This window comes from Rhea pennata, chromosome 4 (genome assembly GCF_028389875.1).
Source record: "Rhea pennata isolate bPtePen1 chromosome 4, bPtePen1.pri, whole genome shotgun sequence".
Taxonomy (NCBI): Eukaryota; Metazoa; Chordata; class Aves; order Rheiformes; family Rheidae; genus Rhea; species Rhea pennata.
The window spans coordinates 2,916,827-2,939,141 of record NC_084666.1 but is presented as its reverse complement, the minus strand read 5'-3'; the positions used below and the strand labels follow the sequence as shown (position 1 = coordinate 2,939,141).

The 22,315-nt window shown below is 35.1% G+C and overlaps 1 protein-coding gene across 2 annotated transcripts in view; it reads right to left on the bottom strand.

Moving 5' to 3' along the window:
- Positions 1–22,315, bottom strand: part of DNAAF9 (dynein axonemal assembly factor 9) — a 77,345-nt gene that overhangs the window by 35,081 nt on the left and 19,949 nt on the right. For both annotated transcript variants that reach the window (XM_062575017.1, XM_062575018.1), the window contains exons 5-20: positions 21,594–21,696; positions 20,482–20,588; positions 17,889–17,966; positions 15,268–15,366; positions 14,610–14,665; positions 13,291–13,426; positions 11,620–11,701; positions 10,117–10,153; positions 8,003–8,090; positions 7,503–7,579; positions 7,176–7,220; positions 6,646–6,691; positions 6,172–6,283; positions 5,421–5,491; positions 4,549–4,599; positions 3,643–3,730 (exon numbers count right to left, since the gene is read on the bottom strand). In XM_062575017.1, the coding sequence (XP_062431001.1) occupies positions 3,643–3,730; positions 4,549–4,599; positions 5,421–5,491; positions 6,172–6,283; positions 6,646–6,691; positions 7,176–7,220; positions 7,503–7,579; positions 8,003–8,090; positions 10,117–10,153; positions 11,620–11,701; positions 13,291–13,426; positions 14,610–14,665; positions 15,268–15,366; positions 17,889–17,966; positions 20,482–20,588; positions 21,594–21,696 (1,276 nt within the window). The remainder of the gene's footprint in view (positions 1–3,642; positions 3,731–4,548; positions 4,600–5,420; positions 5,492–6,171; positions 6,284–6,645; positions 6,692–7,175; positions 7,221–7,502; positions 7,580–8,002; positions 8,091–10,116; positions 10,154–11,619; positions 11,702–13,290; positions 13,427–14,609; positions 14,666–15,267; positions 15,367–17,888; positions 17,967–20,481; positions 20,589–21,593; positions 21,697–22,315) is intronic.

Here is a 22,315-nt window from a genome sequence, read left to right as displayed (position 1 = left end):
CTATATTCTTGCAAAATTGCCATATTCAATATGGAGCACATTTCAGTAAAAAAAAAAAGGGGGGGGATAAGATCTGATGGTTGTACGCTGGATGCTATACAGATCTCTACTGGATCTCACAGTCAAGGGACAAAGTCATGAATATGGTTGTGTCTCACTTAATCTTATCCCACAGAGCCCAGTTCTCAGAAATTTTTGACTTTTTTAAAGAAAATTAACCACCTAAGAATTTCTATCATGATTAGTTCCAAATTTACAGATATGTGGAACTTTGACAAAATAAGCAGAAGTTGCATCCAAAATAGAATATTTAAAGACAATAATACTATTAACAAAGATTAGATTTTCACCAAAATATCAGCATATTAATACAGATCATGCAGCCATGTAGAAGAGTCAGAGAAGACAAGTTTTCTTCACTAAGAGAAAGTTTAAAACAGGAAAAAAATCCTTATCTGCAGGTCTGAATTTTATTTTGCATACAGAGACTGCTACTGGGTTAGTAACTTGCCTGGCAGCTATTAGGCTAGTGACAGCTAAGAGATACAAGTATTCATTCCATCTCCTCCTTTCTTGCTATCTTACGGACATTTAGGCTCTTAGCAAGCCTGCATGACCACAAAGGAGCTGGAAAATGGAAAAATAGCAAGGCCAGATGATAAAACGGATAAACAAGAAAATTCTACCTTTAGAGTTCCATAAACTGACATTGGCAAAAATACTAAATTTCTGATAGCTGTAAGAAAGTCAAGAATGAAAGAGTATGCAAGGGCTGCAATCTGGACCTCTACCACCAGTACTACAACATGCATTAGAAGCAGGATTACATACCATGCACAGTATGTATGTAGAGACAGGCAAAGAGAAAGCTAATTACTTTTTTTTTTTTTCCAAGTAGCATGACTCAGTTATGCTTTTAAAAAAGCAAAATAGAACAGAACAGCTAAAAAAAATTCAACTAAACATATCTATCTGCGCTTTCAGCTCAATCTATCAATGCTCTGAAGAAACAACAGAAAACAAAGACATTTTCCTCTTGAAATAGCAGGTTAAAATAAGACCTCCAACATTATTCAGTATTAGGGCTTTGTTTTAACAAACGAGAGCTTGATACAAATCAAAGCATTATACCTAACCATTCTACCTACGTAGGTGATTTTAAATTACATAAAAACAGTATCGTCCCTGTTAGGTAAGCAGGCAATTGATTTAGATTGCAGCTTCCAGTTAACACTAAAGCTGCACCAAAAAGATGCCACTATTAAAGAGATGAAGATTAAAACCACAAATTTAAAATTTCACTTCAGCAACTGAAAGAGCAACTGAAAAAGAGACAAAACCTAGTTGTTAACAAATTCACTATATTCTTCAATTAAAAAGCTATACACAGACGGATGGATTACAGGGACGTGGATGTTCAGCTGTTTAACCTGCAAAAAGAAAGGTTATTGCTTATACTTCCAGCACTTGCAAAATTCAAAGCATAGCACAGGCAACATGCCTTCTGTTGGCCAGCTGAAGAAGAAAAATGGCAAGATGCAGTATCTGGAGTACAGTTCTGTTAAATCTCAGAGTATCACATTTCACAGAGTAAGAGTTGAGGTGGAGGAAAGAGGGGAAAAAAAAAATCACAGAGACTGTTTCTTTTGAAACAAAAATTGGAGCTTCAGAGAGCAGTAATTCACCCAAACAGCCTCCTATAATTACAATTAGCCAATTATATCAAGAACAACTTTTTATACTACCTTTCAATTTACACACAAGTTACTAATGTTGGAAGAGAACATTTAATCAGCAAGAGTCATTGATTCACTTAAGTGTATCCTATGAAATTCTGGAATGCAGCAATTGTATTAGCGTAATAAGGAAAACATTTACTAGTCTGATTTTTCTTTTTTGCTGTATTTTGTTTTTTCATTAATGTAACCCCTTAATTACAGTAAGAAACAAACGATGGAGAGAGGAGATGAGTGGATATAAGTGTATGACAGCACTTCTTCCATCTAACCGTGCCAGACTACAGAGTTGCAAGCTCACTAGAGCACAAATCGTGCAAGATAGTTTGCTATCTTGTGAACTTGCTATCTTCTAGCACATGTGAAAGGGAACAAGATAAAGTTCATTTTCACTTGACACCTAAGAAAATATCTTTGTTGAAGTGTTACATAATAGTCCTTATGCCACCTACTTATAACTCCCCATCCCAAGAGCCATGAAAACATTTAACTTAAATGTCACCATAAAAGGAAAAAGCAAATTCCTCCATTGGCGCAGACAGTCGGTTTTCACAAAGCCAGATAAAAACCATTATTTGTTTCCCTAATTTACTGTGTGAAACTGCACCTACAGCAGTGTGTTGCAAAATAGCTAAAATACTTTATTCTGCAGCATCCTTCCTACTTGAAGATCTGTTAAAGTCAAAAATAAATTCTGCCATGTGCAGACAGCTGTCAAACTGCCCTGCGCATCATTACTTATTCTCAGTACTACTTTTGTATAGCTACAAAAATAAAAAAGCTGAAGCTTTTCTCCTCAAAATTGTAAACTTGTACTAAGCACTTAGATGACAGATGCTATGTTCTGTTGTGTATCGATACTGTGGAAAAAAAAGTACCTTCACTAGACAGGAGGAGTGAAAATATTAGGCCTTAAGGAGTATGTTTTGATTCAGAAACTCCTATTTATTCTTCCACAAGTTTTCTCAAAACAACGTAAGGTGCATTACTGCAATGCTGTGGAGCGAGGGAATTCACTCTGCCACCGCACTCTAACAGTCCTCCTGAATTGATTGGGGGCATTCATGTCACCTAGTTTCTTGAAGGAAAAGGCACTAAAAGAGCAGCAATGTTCTATCTGAGCCCAACATCAGTAACCTCGTGTCAGAGAGAGGTAATGTCACTGAATCTGAAAAGGACCAAAATCAAGTATTTTTCTTTGATATAGTGAGCATCTGTGATAATAAACACTGCAGCTCCTGTGTAAAAATGACAATGGGAAGAACTAGCACAATGTCAGCTCCAGGAAAAAAAAGGCTTCAGTGGAAGCAAAGAACACCAGGCTGTAAATAAATTTAGACTCAAACCATTCTAGTGTCCTACATCACAGGCAGTGCATTACACTGTCCAAAAACTGCTTACATACTTGCCTCCACCTCTTAAGCTGGAAGCCCACTATGTTCTCTCACTACTTCATTCCAGACTCCTTTCAACCTAGCCTTCATATAGGTATAGAGAAGCCTCAAGACACTCCATATAATCAGTTAAGGAGAGAAGGAGCCAGTCTGCTCACTCCCATAGTCACAGCTCCAAAATATGCACAGTCTCCCAAGATTGCAAAGACTCATTCTCAATCATGTGATGGGAGTCTCACGTGTCTCAAAATCAAGCCTATAGCACTGATAGGAATCCTTCTCCTGGAAGGAAAGAAAAAAAAAATGACGAAGATTGGGAATTTCAAGCAGCAGTTGAGGTCAAAGAAGAAAAATATGGCATTTAACAAGAGGGAGTTACAAAGGCAAAGAAAGCAGCTTAAAAAGGCAGGATAGGTAGTCTCACCAGATTTGTGAATCCTGCTTTTGTATTTCTCTCTCCTGTTTAGAAGGAGGTAAAAAGACTCTTTAAGCAACTGAAGAAGACAGCTCACCTTTTGTAGGCATGGTCTGTGGATTACTAGAATAAATATATGCTCCATCGCCTCCAGTGAGTAAAGTGCCCAGAAAAGATTTATCTTCCTAAACAGAAAAGAAATAGTAATATGATGGTGTGCATCATGTCCTGGAATCTAAGTCAGAATGTTTTTTCACAGCTTTGCTATCAAGAATAAAAAATTTTAAACAGCCTCTGTCAGAACTTTAAAAGAGTTTTAAATGACACTGATAGAGAAGAACTAGTAAAAGACACAGCATGTCAAGAATGTATTTTTTAAAAGCACTTCTCCTCTATTTGGTCTTGCCAGCAGCTATTAAGTTACAAGCCATTGTCACAACCACAAGGCATAGCTTTTTGTTTTTAGAATGTCGATCTACTGAACTAAAAGTATATTACAGGAAAATAAATCTATTTGTAATGAAGATTTCTGGTAACCACAAATTAAACCACAAATGTGAAACTCATGTGGGTTAAGATGTTCCCAGATCCCAAGTTCTCTTCTTTTCGTAGTGCTTGAAGTGTTTTTTTTTCCAGACATTCAGCATGCTAATTATGTTAAAAGAAAGTTGCATGTAGAGTGGCATTGGTCTTTATTATTATCCTTTTTTTTTAAACATGTGAGCTCCATGGGTAGTATTTAATGAGCCTTTCATAGAATCTTAGTTTTATTATTGCTGATGGGTTTTGTCATTCATTGAAATAGAGAAAATTCCAAACTTTCAGAAACAATATATCTTTTTCTTGTAGGCCACAATTTGAAAAACACATGATAGAACAGGCCAATTTTTTCTAACAAACAAGAAGAGTAAACAAAATACAAGCCAGCCTTACTAGCAGTCAATATTTTCAAGAACCAGTATTCCAGAAATACAATCTCTGTAACTCCAATGTTTAATTTTACCTTCAGTATATGTTGTGCCTTTTCAGATAGTTTCACATCACTGTCTTCAACCTGTAGGAAGAGTTTCCATTCATACTGTTAGTACATAAAGTGAGACTAATGTTAAACTACTTTATTAAAAAGTACTAATGAAGATAAGGCCAAGGAACTCTTTAGGTACCACAGATGGTTAAAAGTCTAGAGACCACACTCTTGTTTTGCAAACAGTTTTGTACTTCTCAACACTGTGCTACTATAGGACACAGACAGCTCCCTGACACATACTCAAGGAGATACTCCCCAATATACAGTCTTTATATGCTAAAACAGTGCTGAATAGACACAAAAGAGTACCTGCCATTCAATCTTTTTTATCATTATAATTATTTAAGCATTTCAGCTTAATAACATTTATTGGAACCATACCTTTAATATAGTGTAGTATATTAGAGATCTGAAAGATGATCTTCATTTCTGTTGGGATGGGCTTTTAAGTAATCTTAACTGCCCAACAATAAACAGAATTTTCAAAAGTGATACTGTGTACTTGAAAAATCATGCCTGTAGCACAGCTAAAAGTTGAAGTGGTAAAAACAGAGTACCTTAAAACTTGTGTTATGTTTTCATAACATGTAACATGTACATTTCATTTATGTATCAGGCTGTTTCCACTTATTAGTAACACTTAGTGTCCACAGCTAAAAATCATACTATTTCAAAATTTTATTTCATCATCCAAATCTTTGATTTATTCTCATACATCTATATATTTATAAACATATCTATATATACATATATAGATAACTATGTATATATATATATATTTATAAAAAGTTTCTTTTGTCAATTTGCATATAAACAGAAAAGCTTCAAACAAGTTCCTATGTACTAACCAGCCAAGATGCGTATCTTGGAATACCTGCAGTCAGTATTATGTGGCTGGTTTCTGAATTAATACTGCCATCTGCAGGGAAATAAATGAAAAACAAAGTAGTATAATATGATGTATGTACTTCAAGTTAGATTAATAGTTTGGGGGTGGGGGGTGTCCTAAGAAATACGACAATTATTTTAGAGACTCATTACTGTATAAGTGAAGCTTATCTTTCTCCTACTGCAACATATCCAGAACATATCTAGTTCTTACTCTGGTCTTGGTACATGATTCTTATACTTCCTAAACTACATATTTCCCTTTCTCCCCCAGCTTTTGCCTTTGGTCTACCCTGCAACCTACCCCAAACTGGTAGTCCAAGACTTGTGTTTCTGAGGTTGGACTATGAAGTTTAAACTACTATATATAATGTTAATGTTTGAATGTACAATAAGGGGTCTTCCTTTCTTCTCTTGCCAACCATAAAACCATTCTAACTCCCATAGTTAAAAACCCATAGCAAAATACCGTATCTGGATACAAGAATTCATAAATATTGCCCACACAACCTTAATAATGAAGTTTTTGTCACATTTAAACAATTTGGAAAATATGCACTTGTTTATAAAGTTCTGGAAATTATTCAGTATCCTGTATGTTAAATACAAGATTGTTTCAAAAGCAAGTATTTTAAAATCCCTTTAAAAAACTTCACACCATGACAGATCTAATAGACTAACAAAGCCAGTGTTCAAATTAAAAATAGTTACCTTTTTCTTTTACGTGTATCTGTGAGGTTAGAAAGGATTCTGAAAAGACTACAGACCCCAAGCATCCTCTTCCTGTGAGCAAGTCTGGAATGTCAAACACTGTCATAGATGCCTACAGCCGTCACATGGGAAAGTAAGAGAAAGCAGAACTTGAAATTATTTCAAGCAAAAGTAAGATGGTAAATTTCAAACGTCCTAAAACTCAGTGCTTCTATGTTGTTCGCAGCAGAAAGTCTGACACAGTAACTGTATTTTAAGGGTTTCTTCCAAATTCTGTTATCCAACCCCATTTGTAAAACTCAGGCGTATCTCAGTTTCAGTATCTTCTCCCAGAACCTCATCTATCCCCTCACGTTTGCATTTATATATCTACAGTGCTCAGCATGCCCCCATATGAAAAGGTATGCAAGCTCTACTTTTTTATATATATATATATATAAAATGTATAAGTAGAATACTGAACAGCTTACTTACCGTTTTAACCAAATTCAGGCTATCCTCGTTATCTAATGGAGTAATTCTAGAACAGTAATGATAATTACATATTTAAAGACTAGGTCATTTTGAGTGACTTCATAACAGTCAAAAAACCTATTTCGTTTTAAAATAAACTATTATCTGTGTAGGCCATTTCAGCCAATTAGGCAACATGAGGATTAAAAAAGTACAAGTTTGTGATGTCAACTAAGTTAAAAGCACATTTTTTAAATGGAAACTCTTAATGGGCTCATGCTGCTTCTACTCATTAACAGACTTAATAAAAACACTCTGCACAGATGTTTTACTATTACTTTTAAATGTTACCAAGATTCTACAGAATCATAAAGATGCGAATCCATTAAACTGTCTCATACACAAAAGCAAACAGTGCTTGCTCTTACAGAGAACAATCAAATGCAATATTTTTCCAGAAGCTCTGAGACAGCAAAATATGAACTCTTATTATTTAGCATTTTTTATAGTCAGTAATGAGAGAAAAAAAAAAAGAAATGCAAAATACAAACCTTCCATGATTATTCACAGCCTGAATTTGAAAAGAGATTTTGGAGCTGCAGAACAGAAATTGTAACAGTGAAAGTGTGTTTTATACTTCTTTACACATAAAAACATGCAGTAATAGGTTTACTGCAAAACAGCCTAAGTGTTTAAAACCAGAAAAAGAAAAATGAAATAATTACTGATTTTAAAATGTTTTAATGCATTATGAAAAGTCTTGGAATCAACTGTCATGCAAGTTAAATTTAAAAACAAAGATTCTGTGTATTTTATTCCCCAAAGAAGCTAATACATTGATACAATACATCAACTAATAGCTATTTGAAAGTACATACCGTAATGCAGTTTTGAGTTGTGCTGAATGAAGGGTATCTAACACAGACATAAGCATCCACTCTGCTACCTCCTTTGCCTGAAAAATGAAAAAGTCAATAATAGAGTATCTATTTTTCCCATGAGTTTCCCATACTTACAATTCCCAGCCACTAAAGAAACATCCATCAGATAAGCAGAGGCAATACACCGAACAGTAACACTGATGCACCAGGCTAAAGTTTGCTCTTTGGCTTTGCTTTAATTTTCCTTACTACAGGGTTTGGAAAATTCATGACAGATGAGCAACAGCTGTAAAGAGATTAAGTTTAGATATCTAAACTCTGAAGTTTCACTCATTTAGCAGAGATCAGAGACACTGGTTGGAGGCCATAGTACTAATTTCATTAATGTTACAAAGTTATTCCAAATGTTTTACTTTTTATTTTGGTTTGCATGTAATCTTGTATTGCAAGCAGTCCAAATCAACAATTACAGTGTACAGAATCAGTACTTCATTTACCTTGGATTCAGTGGAAGTTTTAGCATAGCACTCAATGCCAGCAAGCACAGCCTCTACAACAGCAGTATATATTTGCGACAACAGCATACTGAAGAGAAATACAAACACAACATTTACTAGATAGACAGAGTTTGGCTTCCTCCTCTTTTTAAAGGAGCAGTTTTATCTCTCATAGCACAGAACTCCCTCATATGGAAGGGGTCCTTGTTCAAAAAGTGACTAAAAGCTTTGTACCTCTATCATCCCAGTTTAAAAATTAAATTTGGGCAAGCAAATTGCTCATATTAAACAATAGCTTGAAAAAACAAACTCATGGCACAAGAGTAACCCTGTTCTTATCATAGTCAAGAAAAAAGAATGTTTTATTGTTGACTTTCACTGGAACTGTCTTGAGGATCACATCCTAAATATTGAAATAGAAAGAGTGGTAGCCTTACACTCTGTAAAAGCAAGACTGGAAAACAGATTGAACCAACTTCAGAAAATGTCTTGTTCTGAAGGATGTCAAGCAGATAAAAAAAAAAAAAAACACAAAACAAACTAGTCACTACAACTTTTTGAGCACATCTACATCATAGCTTAAATCAATTCTCTTTTAAAAAGAGAACGGATAGTACTGAAATAGATGAAGATTAGGTAAAGCCGTAAGTGAGTTACAATTCCTGACATATTTACAGCTCCAAAGGTGTTCAAAAACCACCTCAGCCCAACTAAGAAGACATAGCCATCATCTTCCAACTAAATTGGAACAGGAAGATAAATAGATTGGCAGAATATTCTTACTTCCCCAAACTTCAACTCCTCTTGCTACTCCTCTGCAAATGCCAGATTTTGAGGGAGGAATGGAGGAAAGAAGGGAAGAAAGGAAAAGGATATAGCGTTTAAGCCATATGCAAAGCATGTCTGAAGGATGGGGAAAAAAAAAAAAGTATCTGAAGCTCCCAAATATGGCCCAACCTGGAAGAATCTCCAAATGCACCAATGCCTATCTAGACAGACATCACCACAAAACAATTCAAACAAGCCCTCCGCAGACCACACTCATTTAACTACATCTCTGATGACAGCAAGAGATTTTAAAAATCATTAAGGCTTCCTAGTTTTTGTTTATATCTATGCAATTTCATGAACATGTCCATTTCATTTATGCTTTGAGTACACACATTAAGAAACAGGTAATTCACCTTAACTCCATAAAACTCCTATATTCACTCAAATTCCCATCTATATTTGCAAAAATAACTAGTAACTTCACATTTTTGTCTTGGAGAACAGTACCGCAATTATCATAAGTCAACAGTACTTAGCATAAAAAGTAACCACTAACAGCTCCTCTGACATATCTGTATCATTTCTCTAACCTATCATGCAGGTTTGCAGGTGGCTCTTCAGCAGAAGTAATAACAGGCTCCTGAAATTTTCGTAACCACCACCAAAGACAAAATCTTTAAGAAAAGCCTAGATTTGTCATTGATTGAGATTGAGAGCACCACCAAAGCAGATTACCTACTTGTCCATGCTTAAGAACATGGTATCTAAAACATGCCTAAGAGTGGACATCAACATGGATAAACAGCGTGTCCTTTTGTGAAGGTCAAAATGCCTAGAAGCTGCATAGGTTACTAACAAGAAACTTCGGAATTTGGCTTTTATCTCATCTTTAAAACAGTAAACTCTCTATGCCAGCCTGAGTGCTCCCTGCTGGCATTATCACTAAAAATGCTAATTCTTATACATCGTTTAACTTAATGAAACTAGCATAAAGATTACTTTTACTTTTATCCATGGAACATGTTCCCATCCAGTTATGGATGCTTCCACCCTCAGTTTAGGGGCACAAAACATTTTAAAATGATTTAAATGAGTGTTAAGATTGAAAAAAAAAAGTTTTTGTAAAATTTCTGAGCAAAGTTTACTAACATTTCCTTTCAAATATCACTATAAGGCTGAAGGGATGTTATGCTAAATAACAATTCCTAGTTTATTTATTAACATTCTAGGAAATCCTTTCATATTCACATTACTCCAAAGAAAAATGTTGCTCTGCAAATCCCAACAGTTACTGCTTTCTGAGTTGAAAGGGTGAAGGGTTAAGGAAAAAGTTCGCAGCTTACATTTGCTCAGCTTTCTTGTGCACCTCATTGTCATTTCCTGTAAAATAAAAAAATATATATATAAAATATATATATATATATATAAAAAATAAAAATGAAATCTATTTGCTTTAGGCATTTCTGGAAGAGAACAGAACTTTTCAAAGAAAGTTTCTACTGCACCTCTTTGTCCTACTTAAAGACCTTATTTATATTACCTTCAGCTTGTCTTTTTTTTTTTTTTTTTTTTTAGAAAAAAAACATACACACACACACACCCCAAACAAACAAAACCAAGAAAAGCCCCATCTCTCACACTGTAACTTTTATCAGTACTGCCAGTACTTACTATGGCAAAGATTTTAAGACCTGCATGCCACAAGGACAATTACTGTAGGTCAGATTAAACATCTCCCTCACATTGTATCCCGTCTCCTGCAAAGGCCTTTATTGGATGGCCAGGAAAATCATGACCAGCTCATGCTCCCAAGGTTCTGGCCATCTTCTGTTCAGATAGATTCTGAGCTGGACACAGTTTCAAAATACACAGTAATCCTAAGGAAACTGGGTTAGTGGTCTTAGCCACTTAAAATGGCTAAGAAAATTGTTTTTAAAAATTCCACATGGTTTGCTTTTATTAGGAAAGAGCACAGTTATAAAACTCAACATTCAATACAAGCAAGATGAAAAAGGAAAAAAAAATCATAATTTTTCTCCATCCTTTCTAAAATACTTCACTATTTTTAAAAAACTGCTTTGTATGTTATTTGTATGTTATATTGTATGTTATGTTTGTATTTTATTTGTAAAAGCTCTGTACCCCCAGACACTGTTCACATTGCATTCCAATGCATACACGCCTCCAGTTCTTGAAATTCCCTCTATTTAATCTTTTGAATTTATTCAAATTAAGAGTCACAGAAATTGTGTTTAGTGTGACCTCTGAAGGTCACCTGGTCCGACTGCACACTTAAAGCTAGCTTAATACTGCCAAACTAAGAACTTCACAAGAAAAAAAAAACAAACATAGTATTATCATGTAAATCACAGAATAATTTAGGTTGGAAGGGACCGCTGGAGGTCACCTCGTCCAACGCCTTGCTCAAAGCACGCCTAGCTAGATCAGGCTGCTCATGGGCTTGTCCAATACACTCTTGAATACCTCCAAAGACAGAAGCTCCACAACCCCTTGGGCAACCTTTTTCAGTATTTGACCACCTTCGTAGAACTTTTTTTTCCCTTAAAATACAGGAATAAATAAAAAAAAAAAAATACAGGAATACTTCTGAATCATTCTTTGAGAACCTCTGGCAGATTTTCAAATGAGGCTATGGGACATGCCACAGAACAGTGTTCTGCTAAGATCTTATGTACTAGCTATAGAATTATGCAGTATCTATCACTGAACAAACACTACATGGCATAACACTCGAAGGAACCAAAACCACATTTTAATCAATACAATCTTAAATAATCAATGAGAAGAACTGCCTTAAATTACTCCTTGATTCTTAATACACTTACCCAGGAAAGGAATGTGAGTGGTTCCGAAGAAATAGGTCCTTGAACAAGCCAGAGGTCCCTTTGGAGATACACACTGCACTACCTAGTTTTCAGTATTAATGAGATATAAAAATATCTTAATAACAAAAAAGTGGTGCAATAATTAACAATAACTAAGTTTCCCCCTAAGTTTGCTAAAAACTGACATACTACAGGAAGTGTAGAACATCGGACCAACTGGATTTTAAAAAAAAGTGACTTACGTTTCCAAAGGTATATCTCAATTTTGACTTGACTTCAATGGTTCAAAAGCTTTGGGAAGAAGATGAGCTCTGAACTGTGTAGGTGTTGAGAATATGTTTTCAATTTCCTATGTCAACTGCTCTTCTTACGAAATAGAAAGTGTGTCAGCTTCCCATAACTATGCTCGCACTTGATCTTATTTATTGTTTTCAAGACACCCTATTAAAACAATGCCATCTGTATCTGTAAATAAACCGTCTTTTTAAGAACAATGTCAGAATCTGAGGGCAACTGATGGGGCAGATACTGCATCAGAAAAAAAAATCATTTGAATTACAAAAGGTATCAAATAGACTTAACTGCAATTTTTAATAAAGAGAAAAAAGTGTCTTTACAGCAATAGTGTTAGAGCGGCAAATGGAGGATGAGATCTCACTGGAATGCTAATATGGTCCTTTCTTCGGCTTCTGACCCATGTAATGTGTCCATCCTTAAAGGCAGCCATGTATGAAATGTCATGACAAGATCACCAAAATCATTCCCTCAATCATACGTTCATTCCATGACGACCTGTACTCGACAAGCCACATCCACCTACTCAACAGAACCAGACTTACAACTCGCACAACTGACGGACACTCCCGAAGCCTATGGCATTTGGCTAGCAGGGAGCACTGCACAATGCAATCTGCACACTACCTCTCCTCCTTCGCTGCGAGTTACCTTCTTGATGCACCCAGCCCAGCCAGCCAGAGGATCTGAATTCCCTGGGGTCGCTTCCCCAGTTACGTCCCCTGCGCAGTAGGGCAACAAGCCATCGACCTCATGATATGTTTTAAAACTAAACTTTTACTTGAAAATGGAAACAAGTTAATCTTAAAACTTCATCTTAACATTTGTTTGAGCACCAGAAGAATTTTCAGAGTTTCATGAACTGTTTGATTGCTGAATCACAGACATACGTGTATCCAAATTTCAAAATGTTTTGTACATTTACAAAGTCATTGTCAAAAAAAAAAAAAAAAAAAAGTGTCTTCGCTTTTTAAGAAAGAGCACTCATTCAACTAAATTCCATGTGTCATAGTTAATATATCATATGCTACCATTAGGAAGATTTCATGTTAAGGCTAGATCAACAGTCATCAGAAACATTTCCCTCTCCCCGACACCACATATTTACAGCAGCACAGTTGTTTAAAAAAAAGTCTTTTCAAAATGGAATAAAAATATCACATCATTCAGCAGCCCATGAATAAATACCCATTATAGTTTGCGAGAAAGAAAAAAAGGAAAAGTTTTCCTTAAACTGACTGATTAGCTGTTAATATATGCTTTTGTATGTTAAGCATTGGGTATTTAACGTGTGAAAAAATAAGTCCTCTCGAGAGACATACAAATCCGAAAAACAATGAACTGCTTAAAAATATCAGTTATTTAAAAAATTCTCACCATATGCTTAGCAGTGCTTCCACCAAGGCCAGTGTTTCGAACCAGATGTCCTTCCGATGGAAAATTAAAATTACCAGAGTTCAAGTTTTCCTTAGTTGAGTGGCTACCGAACAGAACAAAAGGCTGCCGGCTAGGGCTAAGAAGAAAGAAGAATCACCACCACAGCACTAGAAGAAAACTTAAAAATAACAAGGGAAATGAAGATTTCAAGCCTGATGGAATACCTATTGAATTTTTCACTAGAAAAAAAGGTCAAAAATAAAAAAACACAAAAACACCATAACACAGATGCACAGACTGAAGCCATAGAAAACTTCATTGACTAGATCAAGTTCCACACTTTAAAAAAAAAAAAAAAAAAAAGGATTCAAACGGTTCCAATTTTTTTTTGTATACAAAAACATATCTCAAAACTATTTCTTAAATGATAAGCATTAGACTGGATTTTAAGACCTTGCTATTAGAAGTTTTCTTAAAAAAAAAAAAAAAAAAAAAAAGGCAAATTGCCTTGAAGAGTTGAGTAGTTTAAAATTTCTTATCAAGGAAAACCCTGAAATAAGTAACTGGAATTAAGCCAAACTGGTGTAGTCTTTATTTTGGCTTTGGGCCCAAGACTCAACTGGCGAGGTCAAGGTTTTTGTTTTAATTAATTGTAAGAAAGATAGGAAAACAGCTTGTTTGCTGAAAACAATAAAGGACACTGAACTTCACTGTGTATTTCCAAATAATCTACAGAGACATTTAAGTAGCTAAGCAACCTTTATTCAGCTCAAAATAGTAGAATGCTTGCTTTTGCCTGATATGACAATGAGCCTTCCCCTCTCGCTTAAGATTCTGTGCCAAAATAAAGGTGACTTGTGTTCAATAACTTAAGATCTATTTTTTAACTGTTCCAATTTTAAGCATTTATCTTGTGGGTACTGTGACACACAAAAGTATACTGACTTCAACTTTCATATTATGATTGCTTTTGAGTAACATGAAACATACAGTCAGGTTTTCAAAAAGGGCTATCCTAGTTTATTAAACTTGTGGCCAAATTTAAACACATGAGCACAAAGACTTTGATCATATTAGAATGCACAATATCAACAATTTCAAGTATATCAACGTTACGCATGTAATGAAACTGCAGCATCAAAGCTCATGAAAATGTTGACCAGCAGCTCTGTGTGGTACTTTATATACACAAAGACGGGATCCAATATATTGAATTGGTCCCAAAGGGAATTATAAGCATTCTCATGACATCACAGATACAGAAATAACACAGAGATATAAGTGAGATCACAGTTTCACAGCGAAGTGATAAGTAATACCTGTTATCTGTTATATGGCTCGAAATCATTCCATGACTGAAATAACTTCTGAAAGGCTGCAAAGGAGAAAAACACATTCTGATTAACTAGTATATGAAAGGACAGTGTGAGCTATCACCATCATTAAGAACAAGTCTGAAAACTCCTCAGCCCTCAAAACTATTATGAACTTCCAGAAACAAACTCAAACACTGTTAGTCTGTACTTTTTACCTTATTCGCTATGTTATCAGCAATAATGTTTGAAACTTGACGATTGCAACCTCAGCTTGTCAGGAAATGCACGCACAGAAGCTACCATCAAAATGAGATTAGATCCACCTACAAATAGGGATTTCTTGTGCACACATAAAACAACTAAGTTTCATTATCGGTGAACAAACACTCAACCCTGAGTTGTAACAGGCAGTCCAAAGCTGTCACAACGTGCACTAAGTAAGGTGGGTTGTCAATTTTAAAAAACTTTAAAATTAGGATTCTATTCCTCAAACATGAAAAGAGAGCTGGGATAGGAAGGGGGATAAAATGCTGAACACTTAGTATTTTACTATCGTAAGTATAATTGATACTTGTAGCTTACTATTACTTATGCTGAGTATTTATTACTACTTCTGCAAGGAGGACACTGGTATTTCAAAGATCTTCTCAAGTAAACGTACCTCCCCCGCCTGAGATTCTGATAGTTCCAGAATGAAAGGAATTTCAGTATCAAAATTAGCAAAAAAGCTGGTCCACTGGTGTTCAAAAGTCATTAAATCCTGGAAGAAAAATATTCAATGTGTATTCATTACAGCATGCATTATACCAGAGAGAGAGGAAAAAAAAAAATCACAGTCATGTTACTCAATAAACATATATTAAACATTAGCTACATTGCAATAATATAGCTTACATTCCACTATGCAGTATAAAATACTACTTGACCACTGAGACAGTAAGAAAGTAAACAAAAGAAAACATATTATAAAAGTTAAGGTCATCCAGGGGGAAGCGGCTGAGGGTATTTTGTTTGGTTTTTTTTTTTTTTTTTTTTTTGATTGCCTTTTTTCAGAAGAGGCAGAAAAATGAACAGTGCCTTCCACCCACTAACTGCTTTTAATCTAAGAAAGCACACTGTTTTGAGATCATTCATAACCTGGATCTCATATTTCCCATCAGACTCTCAAAATAAGCACATATATAGATTTAATTTTATTTCCAAATCTGTACATGGTTCTGAAGTAGATATATTAAATGAGCTTATGGATGGAAGATGAGGAACAGAGCAGGGAGTTTGGGAAGTTCATGATGTTCAACTGGCAAGCAGTCATTTCTTCACTTGCACTGATTAAAATGTATGTATGTATGTATTTTACAAACATACATGCATTTTGTTCCAGAAAAGGAAATACCATTTACACCTCACTAAAGCAGAGACTGAAAATGAAGATGACCCACAGGTAAGAATTGTATGCAATTAAAAAAAAAAAAAAAAAAAAGAGAGAGAGAGGCAAAAACAAAAAAAGAGTATGTCATGCTGATAAAGGAACTTTACAGAACTACAAAATCTTAAAATTCACAAGATAAATTTGTTCACAAGATTAATTTCACTGTTTGTCACACATTAATTTGGAAGAGACATCCTGATTTTAGAATTTTTTTCAAATATATAACAAACAAAATATAATTATAATTCTAGCAGTTGCATGAATATTATATAGTATTTATTTTCAACCACTTCATTAATATAGTAATAGATAAAATTTAGAGAGTGAATTCTGATGAAATCTTGCAAGTCTTCTAAAATAATAATAAAGGCTCTATTAATGGTTTAAAATTAAGATTTACATTTAGGGGGAGAAGCGATCATTGCAAAACATTCTAGCCTCAAATATGTTTTTCATAGAAAGTAAGCGCTAAAAGCATTTTTGTCAGCTTATTTGGAACATGCCTACATTGTACAGAACATGAATTCTTTTAAATCTCAAGCAGAGTTAGAATTTCCTGACAGTAAAGCCGTATTAACCAAAAAAGAAAAAAAAAGTTTGAACTCCAAATATTCTTTAAGTAAACACAACTTATATCCTTACTGAAAAAAATCATTTTGAAAAATTACCAGTTTCTGTGAAATAAGTAATATGAAAACTCTATCCATTATTGTTAATCTTCTTCAGATAATTTGAGGTCAATTTAACAACTTCCACACTCAAAAAGCTTTAACATAGTAAAAATAAGTCTGCTACAGAGTAGGTTTATCAGGTATAAAATAATAATCCCAAACACTTATCTGTACTCTAACCTGAATCCTTACTGTAACATTTCCCCCACTTCCACAGAGAGGGGGTAAAGGAAGTATCTTGTAGTGTGACTATTTAGACTAACAGCCTTATAAAGTTTTGAGACTTGTCTGATGTTTTTTAAATCATCCATATTAAACAACATGATTTTAAAATTTTCATCATAGCAGTAGCTACAACAACCCAATAGGGTGGAAATCTACCAATATTTTATTAATAAAGGATACTTAATGATGACCTTGCTACATTTTAGGAGCCTGTTTTGCTGCTAAGTTTGAAAACTGACGAAAAAAATACAACCATTACTCCTGAATACTTAAACTACACTTCAACAAGGGACAGCCATCAATGCAAAAATTGGTCTGAAACCAACTCAAGCTGAAACAGTTTCTTATTGTTTAAACCAACAGACCAGGCAGAAGTTACACAAGTTCTTAAAACTGAGTTTAAGAGACAAATAATATCTAATAATATACACATACTGCTTTCATTTCTAGCATCGAGATCAGACCCCTTATTACAAGAAGGAAATACTTAACAGTGAATGCTTGTATTTCATAAAGCATCACTGCTGCCACTGTGTGTCACTGTTATCCACTTAAACTAGCTCATGAAAGTGTTTTCTCCTGAAATAACAGTTGTATGCTAAAGTGGATTTTTCCCCACTTACCACAAGGGAGGGCTGAAAAACACAAACATTCCCAACACTTTCTACTCTGTACATAGTCCTATGGCCTAAAGGATATCCACGTCATCTTTCATGAGAATTTTACGCATTTTAAGGAATTAAAAGAATTTTACAGAATCCAAGACAAGCTGCTTTCTTCTTCTACAGAAGTTCTGCAGAATTTGTGGATGGTATCAGGAAAGGAAAGAGACCCTGCAATCCACAATGTCCACAGTCAGTAGATTAAGCCTGCAAACACTTAAGAAACAACAACCACCATTTTGCTCTGCAGCCGTGCAAATGCAGGAGTTGGTTCGGCAGATTTCACTTGCATTACCTCAAAGAGCAAGTCCTCCAAGGAAACGGGATCCATTTTGCCGTATGTTTTCCACAGATCAACACTGACATCCATTAACTGAAAAATATTTTAAATGTATTTCTGTGAGAAATGCCACTAAGGAGTACCACAGACACAGGTTTATGTTGCATTGAAACGGACTTAGAAGCGTGCCACCCAATTCGAGAGTCCTTCTTACCTCTGGAAGTCTGAAATGTTTTTATGGCAATGGTTACAAAAGAATTGACCAAATCTGATGCAAATGTTATGGATACTGGAAAGATTCATCTGCTCAACTGACAGTTTAAAGTACATGTAAAGTTTTGTTTGCATCTTTCAAACAAAGCGTTTCCCCCAAAAACTTCTCAAAATTGAATATAATTAATAAAAGCCAAGAAAAATATCAGCTGGTGCAGCCAAAAGGGAAAGATTAAGTTTCCTGAGCTAAAACAGCCAATAAAGGGATTCCAAGATTACTAGTCCTACATGCTAATCAATTCTTACAGTAAGCGTAATGTAAATTTAAGGAATATTAAACTAACCTAGCAAGCAGCATTACTATTTTTTTTTCTCCTTCCAAGAATGCCGATGAAGACTATTCAAAAATGTATTTTTAAGGGACATCTGTATTTGAGTAACTTCTGCATTTACAGGGTTGCTCCAACCAATTATTTCAAACTGCAACACTGATTGAAATATTGCCTTACATCGTTATTCCAATTATTCATATTATTGGATGCAGCAATAAAGACTTCTAAGACATTGCTTCTACCCAACTATTGATACAATAAACTCTCTGGATTACAGCATCTTAACCAATTGTGACTTTCATACGTTCGTTCTACCACGGAACACAGAAAACAGCTCTTCACTGCTATATTTTTTTTAGAAGAGAGGAAGTATCCTTAAAACAGCAAAAATACTTTGTAATTTATCATCAGATTATTTTGAGGAATACATAGCAGGGGGAAGATACGTTTGAAGAGCTAAAAATGCATTAAGAACATCCCCTCTTCAAGAGTATTAATTTTTTAGATTCTTTACAGCAATCCCAAACATACATACACACAAATATTTGTATGTATGTATGGGTTTTTTTTTGTTTTAAGAGATCTAGCTTTTTCCCCCTCCATCTGTGATACACAGCAGCTGCTTAACAGATAATCATGCATGAACAACTACGTAAAGCATTAAGAATGTCGCTTCCCACTTGAAATCCCCTTATGATTCTAAGGAGGAAGAAAGCAAGAACCCAAGCTGGAAGTTGGCTGAAATGTGTGAGTTATACATACATACTCTGAAAAAACAGATGCCGAGAATCTGCACTGCTCCTTTTCAAGTCTGCAAGAGTGCCATGAGGGCAGTACTGCCCCTCACAAGGAAACAGGAGGGACCGTGCTTTACCAAGTTATCGCTACACAGGTAACTGTAACCCTAGCACAATTTGCTTCGTGGGAACCTTTGAGAAAATACGTAGTTAAGACCCAACTTCTGCTCCCACCGAATTCGCACAATTTTTCACTGACCAATTTCAGACCATCAGGAAGGGCTACCTATACCTAGTCAGACCTCCACAAGAATGCTTAGCTGTTTAGGCTTTGCATTTAAAGGTTTTGACACGTTCACACAACAATACTACTACAGTACTGTAATGAAATGAAGAAATAAAGCAGAGAAAGATTTCAGTGGAAAGAACAGAGAGGTCAGGAAGAGACCGGAACACTAACTCACAGAGGAGTTTTGAGCAGATGTGCAAGTATTGCATGTGATGAAATTCTTTAAACAATGGCAATACTAATTCCTTGTTTTCCCTGAATTCTGCCAATTAAAAAAACAATATTCCAGCTACACAAATGGAGGAGTGAAAAAAAAGAATGGGATATTTACATTTCTGTGGCAAAGGCGCCAGAAAATGAAATAAAAGAAGCTTCAAATACTGAAATATGAAGCCTTTCTCTGAAGATGCTCTTACAGTGTATCTAATGAATTGGAAAACCAAACAATGCAAGTTTTCCACAGTGGAACAGCAAATCCTTTTTAGAACTAGAAGCATCATCCAAAATCTTGACTATTACCCTATTTAACAGGCCAAAATGACCCCAAAATATTTAATGTGTGACAGAAAACCAGATACGTTTATTGTACCAGAACCAATGACCCCAAGAATACAGTCACTTCTTAGTTTATTTTAAAGCAGCTGTGACTAAACAGCTTCTCTTACAATGCTCTGGCAGTTCTATCACCACTTACCAGACCTAAGTTTCTCTGTTATTAGCAGAGGAGTTCTAAGTCTAGAAGATAAAGAAAACATCCTAAATCACGGAGGGAGGAAAGAACCATCAATCCAGGACAGAATGTTGCATAGCTCATTCCAATCTCTCAATGAGAGTATGGTATCTATCTCTATTCTTGGACATTCAAAACTCAGCTTGACAAGATCCTGAGCAACCTGATGCAACTTAGAAGCTGGTCCTCCTTCAAGTAGTGGGTTGGGACTAGATGATCTCAACAGGTACTTTCCAACCTAAATGATTCCATGACTATTTCTGCTTAAGAAAGGAGAGAAAACAAGATGAAAAATATAACTACTTACTTCGTATTTCATTGTAAAGAAGCCATCACCCCCAATTCCTTCCAGTGCAAAAGCCTGCACTATTGGCCACTTTTCAACAATGAACATATCAAATATCTGTAGATGGCCTGCAAAAGACATATTCCACAAATCTCAAACACTGATAGTTTATTAACTTTCTATGAGATGTTACAGTTGCTCTAAGATTCTAATAAAGGACCTTGATTACCCTCTTTGCTCATGCAATTTAAAATCTTTAATCGAAGTATAGATTTTGGTGAAGAAGGTAGTATTTGAAGAATGCTTTCTTTTTCCACTCCAAATTTTGTCCCTTTTTTTCAGCTCTCAGTCTAGAAAAAAAAGATACTCCTTCTCCTTGCAAATTAATGATTCTTCAGTCAATTAAGACATACCACTTTTTCTTTAAAGAGAAGCAGTTTAAAAAAAAAAAGTTTCCAGATTCCACTTCCTCAAGTTGAGAATACATGTGGAATTTGTGAGAAATCAAAGCCAACTGAATTAGCTTAGTTTGAATTTGCACAGTTCAAAATAAACAAAAAAAAACAAACAAAAAAAAACACGTATTTTTTTTTGAAATTTGCACTTCGCCTACTATGGCTCAAAATCCCAGCATGCCAGACAGCAAAGCACTGCATGCACTGCTTTTGCATTATTCACTGCTTGGATACCACAAAGTACACTTTACCAAACAATATAAGATTACATTGTTCAGACTGCAAGGCTGGCTACAGATCATAACAGGAAGTCATGCAGCCCAGTCTTTTCAGTGCTAAAAAAGGAAACTTGCATAACAAAATGTTTATTCTTTCCCTACATAAAGAAGTATTTATTTGAAGCTCCCACTTGAACAGAGAACTTCTGTACGTAGCAGAACACACTTCTCTGAATGCAAATTATTCCTCTGCCTCATGCTGTGAGCATCCACTCTTCAGATGAAGTCTAACAGATTACAGTTTTCAAGAAGAAACGCAACTCAAGTTAAAAAAAAACAGAACCACCAGTGGCATATTAATTGTGATTTCTTACCAAAGACAAGAAAATCTTCATTCACTGAACTACATGAATTGCATTATACAAAACATTTATGCTAAGTATAAAACAAGCTAACCCACCTTGGCAGCTGTATGGAATACCAATTCGACTACAATCTCGAACCATGTCTACAAAGCTGGAAATTTTGAATTCCTCAGCAACTTCTTCATCTTCATCTTCATACTGGAAAAAATAATTTAAAATAAAATTTCAGTAAGCATAGCTAATTTGATTGTTAGATTTATCCTAAAGACCACATTCGTAGTACAGTTTTAACTCGATGGCAAATGCTACTTTTTATAATCCACTAACTTATTACCTACATCTCCCAGAAGTTAGAGAGCCTGTTTAGCTTCTGTATTTTGGAAATTCTGTCACAGCAGATACGTATTCAAGACAAATGAGACAACTTCTTTTAAACCGAAGTTAACTGGAAGCATTATATAAAAGCATAAATATACACTTTGCTTTCAGTGAAGTCTTTAAACATCATCTAGTAGATTCTGGGCAGTCTTTAGACGACTGAAAATGTTTTGAGAGTATCAACTGATGAGCCACAGAAAACTGCCACTGAGGAAAAACCTATTTCAAGTCACTTGCTTTCTGGAGCAAAATCAGGGGGCAGTAATGTTTCATTTACCTTTTTTCTTTTTTTTGGACATACATTGCTCTGAACTGAATAATACAGAAATAATTTACACAACTATGAACTTCAGTAGTATACTGATCATCTGAGTTTTGGATTACACCCAACCAGTTTATGTTGGAACAAGTTACTTTAAGAGAAGACTGAATTCAAGAC